Below are 14,493 nucleotides of genomic sequence, written 5' to 3' on the forward strand. Positions count from 1 at the left end.
GCAAATATGCAATAAAATGCTGTTATTTTATTAATTTGCCTCCACCTCCGCATCTGAGACCGTCAATCCGTGCATCTTATCACGTGGCTTGTTGAGCACGTTACCGCGGAGACATAGCGCGTGTGGAGGCTTCACACCATTCTCTGCGGCATCCACACACAACTCACCACGCGCCCCACCGAGAGCGAACCACATTATAGCGACCACGAGGAGGTTACCCCATGTGACTCTACCCTCCCTAGCAACCGGGCCAATTTGGTTGCTTCGGAGACCTGGCTGGAGTCACACAGCACGCACTGGATTCGAACTCGCAGCTCCAGGGATGGTAGTCAGCATATTTACTCGCTGAGCTACCCATGCCTCCCAAAAAATATGTATGTATTAACAATTTAAACATCTCTTTACTGTGTGATTATTAGATATACATTAATACTGATTTGATGCAATAAGGATGCCTGAATGCCTATAACAGACAGCATGCAGCTTATATACATTTCACACAAATCTAACATTTTGAAGTATAAGTCTGCTTATACATTAACGTCTGTGTTTGCTTTAATATCTCGTCAAGACAGCGCAGATTTAATCCCATCTGTTTACACTCTCGTAATTCATTAACAGCTGTGTTTATGAAGCCTCAAAACTGCAAATTATGTAAACATTTACATGGTAGAGATATGTACTTCACACATGTACACAACATTTCATTAATTTGTTATTAAACATTGCAAGAGTCTTCATATGAACTGATGATTGAATCAAAGTATCGGTTTTATGACTAGCGGATTTGTAAAGCATTATTTTAGCGTTAGCGATAAATAATAGTAAACTGTAATTCTGTCATCTTTTGACATATCAAGGTGAAATTTTGCACAGTGCTTCAGTGATGTCATCTTGAAGCCTGTTAGTTTGGAAAAAACATTAGTCAAAATGGCATTAGTTTTTTTGGACATATGGATATTGAGACAATGTGGACATTTACATAAATGCGCACCTTTCAGCCAATTTATATTGTATTCATTTTTGCTAAGACATGTATCCTACACATACATACCAAGTTTCAAGTCAATTTGAGCTATGGTTCAGGAGGAGTAGATTTTTGTAGTTTTGGACAAATTTGTATTGTACAGGAAAATCCATCATGGCAGACTTTATGGGTTCTAGAGGCTTTTTTGTTCCTCGAGAAATGAGGCATATATACCATGTCTCAGAAATTTTGGACTTATGGGGTGGAAATGGCATCACTTTGAAAATGGACAAATTGCGGCGTGGCCTGTAGCACCACCTATAGGCTCACTTGGGCCATTTTTGGTGTGGTAGTTACTCGTGGCCTGTAGTATCAATGTGCCAAATTTCACCAAAATTTATTTTAATAATAATAAAAAAATAAATAAAAATAAAAATAAAAAAAACATAGCACTTATGGTTGTGACCATAAAGCTCTATTTTGGTCTCGTCACTCCAAATTACAGTGTGCCAGAAGCTGTGAGGCGTGTCAAGGTGTTCTCGGGCATATTGTAACCGGGCTTTTTTGTGGCATTTTAACTCAACCATGCAGCTCATTTTTGTTCAAGTATCGTCGTATTGTGCTCCTTGAAACAACCACACCGTCTTTTTCCAGAGCAGCCTGTATTTCTCCTGAGGTTACCTGTGGGTTTTTCTTTGTATCCTGAACAATTCTTCTGGCAATTGTGGCTGAAATCTTTCTTGGTCTACCTGACCTTGGCTTGGTATCAAGAGATCCCCGCATTTTCCACTTCTTAATAAGTGATTGAACAGTACTGACTGGCATTTTCAAGGCTTTGGATATCTTTTTATATCCTTTTCCATCTTAATAAAGTTCCATTACCTTGTTACGCAGGTCTTTTGACAGTTCTTTTCTGCTCCCCATGGCTCAGTATCTAGCCTGCTCAGTGCATCCACGTGAGAGCTAAGAAACTCAATGACTATTTATACACAGACACTAATTGCAATTTAAAAAGCCACAGGTGTGGGAAATTAACCTTTAAATGCCATTTAAACCTGTGTGTGTCACCTTGTGTGTCTTTAACAAGGCCAAACATTCAAGGGTGTGTAAACTTTTGATCAGGGCCATTTGGGTGATTTCTGTTATCATTATGATTTAAAAAGGAGCCAAACAACTATGTGATAATAAATGGCTTCATGATATCCTTAAATAAAAGACAGTTTTTTTGCATGATCAGTGATATTTTAAAAATCAAAGCCAAAATTTCACAATTTCTGCCAGGGTATGCAAACTTTTGTGCACAACTGTATATTTACATTAATATTTAACTTTTTAAATAAAGGAGTGTTTTTAATAGCATAATAGCATATTATATATTTCAAATGTCAGGAACTGTGCAATTTGACTTGTATTGGTACTAATTAAAATGGTGGTATTCAGTCATATATATATATTAATTTTTCTGCATTTTTTAACTAAAAAAAAAATCTAATCAAAACTATGATATATTTTAGCATCTTTAAAGTAGTCACCCTTTGCCTAGAATTTGCAGAAATGTACTCTTGGCATTTTCTCAACCAACTTCTTGAGGAATTACCCTGGGCTTTTTCAAAACTATTGAAGGAGTTCCCATCTATGCTGGACAAGTATTGGCTTCTTTTCTTTATTATTTGGTCCAAGTTTTCTATTTCATATTTTTTTTAAATAAAATGTTAGCTTTGTAATGAAATAAGTAAATGATTAATTAATTAAACATTAATTCATGTTGGAACAATTATATATTTGTTGTCTATATAACCAATTTCAAACATTTAAGCATGCGCCTTCAGATCAAAAGGATTTTGAGAAACATTTCGGTCAAGTGATCACAAACTTTTGAAATGCAGTATACACCAATCAGCCACAACATTAAAACCACCTGCATAATATTGTGCAGGTCCCCCTCATGCTGCCGAAACAGCGCCAACCCGCATCTCAGAATAGCATTCAGAGATGATATTCTTCTCACCACAATTGTACAGAGTGGTTATCTGAGTTACCGTAGACTTTGTCAGTTCGAACCAGTCTGGCCATTCTCTGTTGAACTCTCTCATCAACAAGGCGTTTCCATCCACAGAACTGCCGCTCACTGGATGATTTTTGTTTTTTTGCTCCATTCTGAGTAAATTCGAGATACTGTTGTGTGTGAAAATCCCGGGAGGTCAGCAGTTACAGAAATACTCAAACCAGCCCATCTGGCACCAACAATCTTTTTTTTAATCTGCCTTTATGTGAGTATTTTTATTTATAAGCTTGTTAAGGAAAGAATTTGCTTGCAGATTCGATTTGATTGTGAAAAGAGTGATGTATATTGAGTGTGTGTGTGTTCTCTGCTGACTGCTCCCTCAAGCTGACCTTGTTCATCAGAGCTCTGGTGCTTGTATTCAGATTTATGCATTAACTTTCCTCCTCTGTGCCTTGGCTGCATGTGAGTGTAGAATTCAAATGAATTTGATCAGCACAGCCAAAGACATACACACTCGTCCTGCATGCAGATGTAGACTTACAGTAAAGAACAAGTCAAGGATCCATTTGCAAATTCTTAAACTTCAAACACTCTGGATCAAGTTTGATTCTTGGTTATTGACTCTAGATTTAAAAAATTTTCTGACATTAAATAGTAAGAATTTTTTGTTTTTTTGTAAACGTGCATGTAACAACTCTTATAAAATATATATAAAACACAGAAAAGGTACAGATCTAACTATACGTGTTCCGATCTTTTTCTCTCAGCGTTGCATTGCAGAGCTTACCCGTTTTTTTTTTTTCCTCTGTATTATTTTGTCTCATAAGGATCTGTGCTTCTGTACATTCTGAGTATTTTCTGCCCCTCCCATTTCTCTGCAGTGGGAGGGGCTAGGTTAAGAAACAGGCTACGTGATTGGCCCCTTAGTTTGATTTACACTGCAGGACTAACTGCTGTCTGCAGCATCAGTGCAGCAAAAATCCTCTCAGTTTTACATTCTCTCTGCATTCGCAGTGCATTAAATATAAATTTGTGATGATGGAAAGAAACTTTGGATTGATTTAGTCTTCCGAGGCTTTAGTTTCTGCTGACTGTCCTCATTTTACTACGTTTCAGATGTTCTCAAACTCCCTCACATGGGAAATACCTGCACAGTTGCCAAGGCAAATTTTCCTGGGAATTCCCTGCTTAATAAACATGGAAATTCACACATACACATGAGCAAACTTCTTTGCTGTGAAAATATTAATAACTCTCAGGATCTCCTTTGTTTCGCTGCTGGGAATCAGATAGAGAGAAAGAACTGGATTGTGAATTCTGTAGAGGATGCAGGCTCTTCATTTGCCTGAAAAAAATAAAAAATAAAAAAAAAACCTAGATCAACAGTACTGGTATACTGAATACAGATGACGTTGCACATGACTTAGCTAGGGCTTGGCATTATAGCTATAAATGATATGTATATCTTGAGATTCCCAGCCTTTTTTGGCGATATTTGAAATGTATCTCAATTTAAAATATTTGCTCTGTATTTCACTCAGAGGAACTATCATTTCAACTGAAATTCAACAAAAATATATTTGTATTAATATGAACCAATATGATATTGCACAGTAATATTTTATATATATATATATCTCCAGTGGTTTAATCAGTGTCTTCTGAAGCAGTCTAATTGGTTTTGTGGGGAACAGTCCAAAATATAACTCTTTTCTTCACCGTATATCTTGCCATTGCAGTCTCTGGGCACTATCATGATTTCAAGCTCGATTACACCGTGTAATCGAGCTTGAAATCATGATCGCCAATGAGACTGCTGCTGTCAAGATTAAGAGTGAAAAAGGAGTTATATTTTGGACTGTCCTCACCCAAAACTGATTAGACTGCTTCAGAAGACACTGACCACGTTTAAATGCACTTAAGAAAACGGTTTATTCCAGAGTTTTTGCAGAAAGCAGCGTTCTGAAACGTCATGTAAACTAGAACACTGGTTTCCTAAGACCATTTACAGGATTATGAGAAAGCGGATTAACACACCCAGGTTCTCCTGGAGAACACAGCTTAATGTGGCCATGTAAATGCAAAAGTAGCATTCTGACCGATTTTTGAGGAGTGCGCATGTGCGTGAACAGACCAGAAAACAAAGCCCAAAAACATGTCAACACAGCGGAAAGAATTCAACATTTCTGGGAGTACAGTGGGAAAATCACATACACTATAAACTGTACCCATTTATACACACCAATGTAAAATAACGACTGTCCCTCGCGTATATGCGCTCGTACTAGAGGTGGGCGATATGACCAAAATCTTATATCACGATATGAGTAATTTTATATCACAATAACAATATATATCACAATATAGTATTTTTTTTCTGGAAAACCAATAAAAATCATTTAACATATTAAATAACCATTTTGTAATGCCTATTTTTGGAAAATCTACTTCCTCGTTTATAATTGTATATTTATTTACAACTTGACAAAGTCAAAAATAATCAACTAATCAACTTTAGAATAAAACCCAATTTCACATTATGCCACATTTCAGTCTGACATGTTGTTGTCCAATATTATTATAAACTTTCCTTAAGAAATTCATACGGAAGCCCTGAACCGCAAGGTGAAAAAAAAAAAAAATAATGGTAAAAAAAAAGTGTCTCAGTTTCTTCCTGAGCCTAAGTCTTAAACTTTTTTCTCTCTTCCTAAAATTTGTTTTGAAGAGAAAAAAAAAAAAAAGTGATTATCGTCGGGCGACACAGTTTGCAGATTAAATTTTTCTAATCAGTGTCGGCTTTTGTGAACCTACACCACAGATGTCACACCCGTTTTAACAACAAGCTCCCCTTAATTTTCTTGACTTTTCTATTGATCATATAAGCAATAATTGATCAAATGATGAAGTACATTTGTGCGATGTAGTCAAGCGCACCTCGGCATGCTAAAGAGATGATTCAGGTGTCTGGATCACGGTGGCGCTGGCTTGGTAGAGTGTCTCAGATCACGATGGACTGCTGCCTCCTTTGGTGTAGAGTGCTCAGAATCGGCTTGCAAAATCGGCGCAAAAGTGCGCGTTTGCACCGTTGCCTGATCTGCATAATTCCTTTAGTGAAATTTTACCGCCCGCAATTCATTCCCCGCTCAAGCCTGGTTTCAGTCTCACGTGAAGCATGGCCACTGTTAGATATGCTCACGTTGCACACATGGATATTTACATATCACAGTATAAACGATATAGCAAAATCTGTACTATTCAGTCTCACATGAAGCATGCCCACTGATAGATATGCATGCACTGCGCACATGGATATTTACATATTGCGATATATACGATATAGCAACATCTCTATTGATTGACACTTATATCGTCATATCGCCCATTCCTAGCTCTTATATTGGGGGAATCCTGAGTTTTGACATAAGAGCGAAACCTCACTATTACAGTGCAATTACGCTTCAGGTCACAATAGAAATGAAAAGAAACAAACAAAACAAAAATATATTGAAATAAAGGGGAAGAAACAGAGAATAAAATAGCATATTCTTCCTTGGATCCCATGTTTGTTATTTACACAAGTGTCGCAGGAAAATTACTTTGCTGTGGAGAAAGCTGTCTACTGATCGAACTGCATGTATATGGGAGTAAAGAGAAAGCCGCGGAGACAGCTCATGTAAACCTACACACCGGTTTCGAGCCTTAAGCAGCTTTCTCGCCATAAACGGCTTTCTGGTGTCCATGTAAACATAGTCAGGTATTAAACCACTGTGGTTGTGTTATGATGCTTTTATGTCTCTTTTGAGCTTGAAAATTTGGTCACCATTCACTTGCATTGTATGGACAAGCAGACATCAAATTTCTTTTAAAATATCTCTGTTTGAGTTCAGCGGAAGAAAGTCATATGAGTTGAGATGACATGAGGGCGAGTAAATGATGAGAGAATTATCATTTGTGGGTGAGCTATTCCTTTAAACGATGATAAATGCTTCTGTTGAAAGTAAATGTGATTTCAACTTCATAAAAACAACATTTATAATAATTGCTAAGTTCCTGGAGAAGTACTACACTACCCACAATCCTGAAGCGAGATCCACCAATCAGAGAAGTTGATGTTGTCATGGTAATGCAACATGAATTGCAACAAGTGGAGTTGGGGTGAGTGTTTTGCAGGCTAGTTTCTGTTGGGTAACCCATTCTGATTTGTTTTTTTTAACAGTGTTTTAGTTCATTTTCACAAAATATGTTACGTACAGTCTTTATATACTTTTTTTTAAATATTTTTAATGTTGTTCCCCAAATGCTGTTTTTCTTTATTAAAATGTTGTATTCATTTTATGAATAATAACATGATTAATTTTGTATTAATAGTTTATTATTATTATTTTATTTTATTTATAATTGTATTTCAGATCTGCTTGATTTGGTTTAACGATTAGAACTCTAACTTGATCTTCTTCTTTTTTTAATGCCTTATGGAGAAAATTAATTGGAAGAGTATTTCTGAATACTTCCGAACCAGTAGAGAACGTGACAGACAGACAAACAGACAGATTTAGCGCTTTCTACTTTTTCATGTTTTATTTTGTATAGTAAATTGTTTTAAAAACTGTATAAAATACACAATATTGCACATAATAAATCAATTGCACTTTTTAAGGAACCAAAAATAAATAAAAATTACACATCTAGTCGTATCTTTAGGCTACACTAGAGCTATTTTCAAATCCAGAGGAATTACGTGTCTGAAAGAGCAAAAATAAATCAGGGAGAATTCAGTGGAAATTGTGACATTTGAATTTTTTGCCAGTCAAATGTATTTATCAGTCAGGTGCATTACGTTTCCCTTTTTTTTTTTTTTAAAGACTTTGGAAAATATCTTCAATTTGGGACGCTGTTTTTGTGTTCTGACATGCAATTCCCAGAATGCCTTGCCCCTATATTATTCTGTGAAACCATTCAGAAGGCATAAGTCAGGAACATTGAAGATGATTATAGCCCTGTTATAGTGCTGTAGACATATTTTCACATATTTGTCAGAAAGAAAGGGGTGTTGGATTTCCAGTTCTACATATGTATTCAGAAAGAACAAGTTGTGTCAACTCAAGATATATTGAGATATGGAAGGATTGCAGTCCCTGCAGAATATGTTGTTAGATTCTAAGTGTTCATAATGTATGTTCTTCTCTATCTGTCTGTATTATTATACTTCTTTACACTGTCTGTCTTTCTCAAAGTCATTCTTTGTTCTTTTTCATTCAAGACTACAACCCGTCTCTATTGTAGTCCATTTGGGAGAATCACACATGTCCAGAACATATCTGAGCAATATTTAACCCCAAAAGTCAGACACACAAAATTATATATATTCAAAAATGAATCCTATATTTAGGACCATTACAATATTTATAATATATGTTATATTTGTGACAAATAAGCACATTTCTTTCACCTAAATTCTTATTAGAGGTCGACCGAAAGTGGATTTTGCCGATTCCGCTAACTAAGGTGTTGGAAAATGCCGATAACCGATTAATTGGCCGATAGTTTTTAAAATTGATGTATAGAATAATAATAATAATAAAAAAAATAATCTTTGTCTATACTTAACTTGAAGGGCACAGGCATTGAGGCCACAAGAGTTCAAAATGAATAACATCCCAAAAGCAGCTTATTATGCAACCAAAATCCCAATAATAAACTGTTTTTGTGATTTTATTCATTTTTGGTGCATAAAGTGGGGAATTTTAACCATAACAAGCCTGATATACACAGGGACTCTTATTTTGAAATGAAAGAGATTTGACTCCATTACAATGCACCATATGTAAGTATTTACTAAATTCAGTTTTTTTAATAGCCTATATATTCACCAGATGAAGAGTTATATATAAATATAAGGTTTATTGATGAGGAATAATAAAAAAGAGGAATAATAATAATAATAAAAGAAAAGAAAAAACTATCGGCAACTATCATCATAGATTTTTGCCGATAACCAATAGTTCCAGAAAGCAACTATCGGCACAGATTAATCGGTAAAACCGATATATCAGTCTAGCTCTATTCATATTACCAAAAATATCTCAAATATCTCATCTCAGTCAGTCATTAATTACTGACTATAAATTATTCCAGTTATTTCATGGTTACTTACAAAATAAATAATGATTTGAGTTGATTATACGTAATTATGTGAGAAGAAAGACCGCAGAGTCTCCAGAAACAGCTGAAATCCACGTCCTGTTTTTGTCAGTGTTCTGAGTTTTGTTTGATTTTATTTTGGGGTGAAACATGACCTGGAAATGTTTTCATTCACCCATATTGTATCTGTATCCTGATGTGCTAGTCTTTTAATTTAATGAAATGTCTCTCTTCCTTTCTGTCATCCCCTCTCTTAACTCTAAACTTTCTTTTTGTGAACACTGTCATGTTGAAGACAAACAGACCTGTATTCTTTACACATTTTATGAGATCTGGTGTTTAAGATGGATGTCACACACATGCTCACTGATATCTTATGTGCTCTGTTGATGATTCCTGGTCTTGTTTCACATGAGGAACTTTCCTGACTTAAGCACAAAGTATACTTCGGTTTTGACGTGAACACCCAATACAATACTTAATTTGACTGTGCACTATGGCTGCTATGAGATACTGGACTATTTCTCTTCAGAAGTTTAGAGCCATAAAGATGTCTTTACATTCCTTCAGAGTTGAGTTACACAAATGCAGGTATCTCCTGACCTCCTCATACATAGCTCTTGACATGCACATCCACAGTTGTAATTTCCACGTTCCTCTCCTGTTGTTTATGGGGCGATTGCATCTTCTAGCGCTTCTTTGTGACAAAAATGGCTCAATTGTGAGTGCTGCCAACTTGCAGACCCACTAATTAGTGCAAAAAACTCCATACGCACTCTGATGATGACGAAATGTAATGCCGTCACGCGTCCTGTACACGTCTGATACTTTGGGCTTAGAGTAACTGCAGGTGTCAGTGGTGACTGGGGTTCGACCAGTGCCCAGACAGAATCTGCAGATGATTTTCCAATTTTTTTGTGCAGATTTTGGGGGAAAATGTGCTAAAAATCTGTAGAAGTGATTGAAATATGGTAAAAATGTGTACATTTGGTTGCTGAAAGCTTTGTCAAATAAGCAAAAGTACTAAATAAACAATGTTTAGAACTCAGTGAATGATGAGCATTTAAAAACACAGATTCCCTGTGGGCCTGGATATAAACGTCGTCATGATTATGCAGAAAGTCATACAAGTAACTGGATTCAAAGACCATTATTTGAAACTAAAGTTGAACTGACAAAGTTGAAAATGTATCCTATATTTCAATATTTAGATATAAGTTGGTATATATTGTATCTAGAAATTTTTTAAATGCATGATTATTACGAATCTAGAAAAATAAGTCATACCTCTTTCCTTTTTTTTTTTTTTTTTTTTTTTTTTTTTCTGGTACTAATAGTAATTTGAAAGTTTATATTCATTCACAGAGGTTCATAATGATTATTTCCATGTAAATCCCCTCCAGTCCATTTGTTGTGACTTCACCGTTTTGGTCTGCAAATAATTACATCCGCTAGTGAGTTTTCCATTCTGTATTGAACGTTATCCTTAAAAATCCATTAAGTCCTCCATGAGAAATATAATCCAGTGCATCTGAAGAATTGTGCTTTAATTTAATGCTGAGATTTGAGTCTGTATCCATGAGGAAAATAGAAGATCAGATTGAAAAGCTTGTGTCCTTCCAAAATGTTCTCTCTCTCTCTTTTTTATTTTTATTAATCCACCTGATTTTCCATATCTTTAGCAGGAGCTTCCATAAAATAAGTAGGAAAAAAATAAATAAATAAATAAATATATATATATATATATATATATATATATATATATATATATATATATATATATATATATATATATATTTATTTATTTATTTTTATTTTTTTCTAGCAAGATGTGTTATTGATCCAGTTATGTGTCTCACCATGAAATCATTTCTTGCTCCATTTGAGGGAATTAGCTTAGTCATAATTCCTTTTCCGGATTTTTTTTTTTTTAAGCGAATTCCATTTTTTTTTTTTTCCTGTTTAATATACATATATTTTATTTTAATACCTGCTGTGTTATTTCCAAACCAAGTTCAGCAGTCAGGATACCATCCATATTAAACTAAAATCAGTTTGAAAAGTGTGAAATTGGTTGAATCGTAACAAAGAATGGCAACAGATCCTACTGGAACGCTGTATTCTGCTGTTTAATTCCATCTCCAAAACATGAACAAAATAATAATAAAGTTGAGTCCAAAGTTGTGTAATCCTGCCGAGGGGTCGCAGGTGTGTTTGTCGTCACAGGAACCAGAGTTTCCATCGTGCATGTTTCTTGGCCTCGGCTTTGGACTTGCGTTTGGGTGTGGAGCCGATGCTCTCCTGAGGATATGGCAGAGGGGGGAACGAGGACTCGTCTGTGGGACACAGTCTCTTCATCAGGGGCTGGAGTTTATCTTCTTGCTGTTTAAAGTCCAGCTCCACACTGCAACAGAGAAACAGAGGAAAAAATATTAAAACCAGCCTGATCTCATGAAAATTACATAACTGTGCCAAATTGTTCTGCAAAATGATATTACATGGTTCGTTAACAAGTATCACGGCGTTAAAAGCGAGTTAAATATTCTGCCAAACAGATGAGGTTTTTAAGGTAATGCTCTATCGACTTTCATCCCTGCCCTAAACCTTAAACCTAAACCTAACATATAGTGTCAGAAAAGCAACTGTGACATGACAAACGCAAATTAAGCTGAATCACTTTATATGTGATGCTTCTATGACACTTTTGGCTCAGGTGTCGACTCGCATATAATTTATAAATGTATTATTATTATTGTTGTTCTTGTTTTATTATGCTTCTCTCTCCATTTCCTTGTCGAATAAAGTTTATAGTTTGATATCACTGGGTGTGTACAGATAAGTGTGTAACTGTAAGCCAATCCATTTCTGTGTGTTCTGTCCCTGCGAATGGTGCATTGAAGGCGTCCACCACACCCGACTTGAGATTCCTAGGACGAGTCACATTAAACTCGTCGATTAGAGAGTGGAGATAAGGAGATTGAGGGTTAAAGTGAGAGTGAATGAGAGATGATGGCAGAGTGAAGGATTATATGACTTTAGCTGACTGCAGAAGATGTGGAGATCTTTCCTTCTCTTGAAGGCGAGAGCACTTGTGCACTTACAGACATTCATTTTACCTCTAACCTCTAGATTACCTCTAACATTTATAAGATGGATTTTCACAATGTTTTTAAAAGTCATACAGTTTGTCTGTATGTTTTCTTGATAGCTGTATAATATATATATATATATATATATTTTTTTTTTTTTTTTTTTTTTTCCCCGTTATTTATTTACATTATTTGACGGATGGAGTGTGACGTTAAACAAAGCTGTAGCCAGGCAGACAAATCACAGTCTGAATTTGTCGACAGTAGTCTGAAATTGTTCTGTGCTTAGTGAAATTCGAATCACTGCCCCCAGTGGCCAAAGCTGGAATGTTGTTTAGTGTATTTGCATGTGTGGGCTCCAGATTACAGTTTAAATGTCCACAGAGTGGCACCAAAAGTGTATTGTATTTTTTGCTGTAAATGATGTAATATAATCAACAGGAATGCATATTTTATTAGTCCTAATAAACCCTAATATGTATATGTGTAAGTGTATTTACAGTTAAAAAGAAAACAGCCAGTCGATATTCTTACATTTTCAGTTGCCAACATATGTTTGTCGTGTCCTAAGAGAACCTGAAGAAAAGCAATATGTTTCTCTGCGTTAATGGAAAGAAAAAAATACTTATATTCCTTACTCACTGACAGAACCTTCAGATTTACAGATAGAGGGAGAATTTAACACCCAAATCCCTGTTCAATATATTTTAAGGGTGTGACGCATCAGCTACGGCTGGGTTTATTTTTGAGACTGCATCCAAAGAGCTGCCAGTCAACATGCAAAAGGAAATCTCTCTTTAAATTTACAGCACAGAGGAAATGCATTGCAATCCTATTTATTTCAGGCAGTAGATGGTGAAATCATTCAAAAACATGCCACATTTCATTACAAATGCACCGAATTGCTTATTGTCAACTACTAAGTGTTTTGCTTATCGGTTGTACTCCAAATATATAAGCATTTAAGATTTGTTTCGCTTCAAAGTGACAGGTTATTTAAGGTGTGTGTGTGTGTGTGTGTCTAAATGTTTTGTTGAAAGCTCAGCGCATTTGGTGTTTGTGTGTCTGGCCTTTGCACTCAGGCGGAGCGCAATTCAGCAATTAACGAATTAATCACACAGCAAAACCTGGTAATTATGCCCTTATCGATATAACCTTGTTCTCGACACACACACACACACACACACACACACACACACACACACACACACACACACCAGTCATCTCAATAAGTCTCAAGGAGCTCTTTGAATGAACTGCTTTGGGGTTATCTGAGAGCTGCTCACAGTCAACAATGATTCTGTCATTGATTATTGCAGTTTGTAGTGTCTTATTGCAGCAGGTAATGGTAAGGTCAGTCAAATTGCTGTCTGCATTGCAAGAAGATTTTTACTGACACTACCAAACATATAACTTTTTTTATCAGCATAAAAAAAAAAAAAAAAAAAAAACAAAAATATATATATATATATATATATATATATATATATATATATATATATATATATATATATATATATTATTCAGATAAAACATATGCATGTTTTTTTTTACTTTGGAGAACTTCATGTCTCAGGGGTTGATTTTAGTGAAAAAAAGAACAGAGTTATATATGTAGCATTTATTTTTTATTTATTTTTTATTTATTCTTATTCTAAAAAAATTGATGGTTTCATTACAGCTGAATCAGAAACTTTTTAACAGGCCTTCAACATTTATTTATTTTCATTTTTTTATGTAATTATTATTTATTTTTTTTTATTTTATTTTTTATTATATATATATATATATATATATATATATTTTTTTTATTTATTTTTTTTGCGGGTACTTTTCTAATGTCTTTTATGTATAAATTTACTTTTAGCCTTGTCCCAGACAGGCTTTCAATACTCCATTATAAAAATAAAAATAATTGCATGTTTAAACTATGATATCTAAACAAAAGGTGAAATAAACAGACTATTTCAATATACAGTTTATTGTGGGAAAATTATTTATATAAATTTAATATACATTTTATATATATATATAACATCTGTCCCACAGTTGTGGCATCAATTTCGCCCCTAATTAAGTATTTTCTAGTTAGTGTGTACTTCTTAACCAAGTGGACAAATATATAGAGCATGTTTGTGATGAAATATGAGACAAGAGATGTTTGAGGAAAACAAAGAAATATCAAGGGAAATATCACTTGTGAACAGAAGATTTTTATTGGCTGTCGTTTCCAATCAAGGTGTAATTTTGCCAAATAATGCAAAAAAGTGTGAAAAATATGATTTGATTTT

At 34.8% G+C, this 14,493-nt stretch overlaps 2 protein-coding genes across 2 annotated transcripts in view; one reads left to right on the forward strand and one right to left on the reverse strand.

The window, feature by feature from the left end:
* Positions 1-14,493, forward strand: part of LOC127427334 (dedicator of cytokinesis protein 1-like) — a 321,969-nt gene that overhangs the window by 135,052 nt on the left and 172,424 nt on the right. The gene's annotated exons all lie outside the window — the stretch shown is intronic.
* Positions 11,076-14,493, reverse strand: part of LOC127427345 (inhibitory synaptic factor 2A-like) — a 51,800-nt gene continuing 48,382 nt past the window's right edge. Inside the window, exon 4 of the mRNA XM_051674907.1 lies at positions 11,076-11,517. Within this exon, the coding sequence (XP_051530867.1) occupies positions 11,334-11,517 (184 nt within the window). The 3' untranslated portion in view covers positions 11,076-11,333. The remainder of the gene's footprint in view (positions 11,518-14,493) is intronic.

This window comes from Myxocyprinus asiaticus, chromosome 36 (genome assembly GCF_019703515.2).
Source record: "Myxocyprinus asiaticus isolate MX2 ecotype Aquarium Trade chromosome 36, UBuf_Myxa_2, whole genome shotgun sequence".
Lineage (NCBI taxonomy): Eukaryota > Metazoa > Chordata > Actinopteri > Cypriniformes > Catostomidae > Myxocyprinus > Myxocyprinus asiaticus.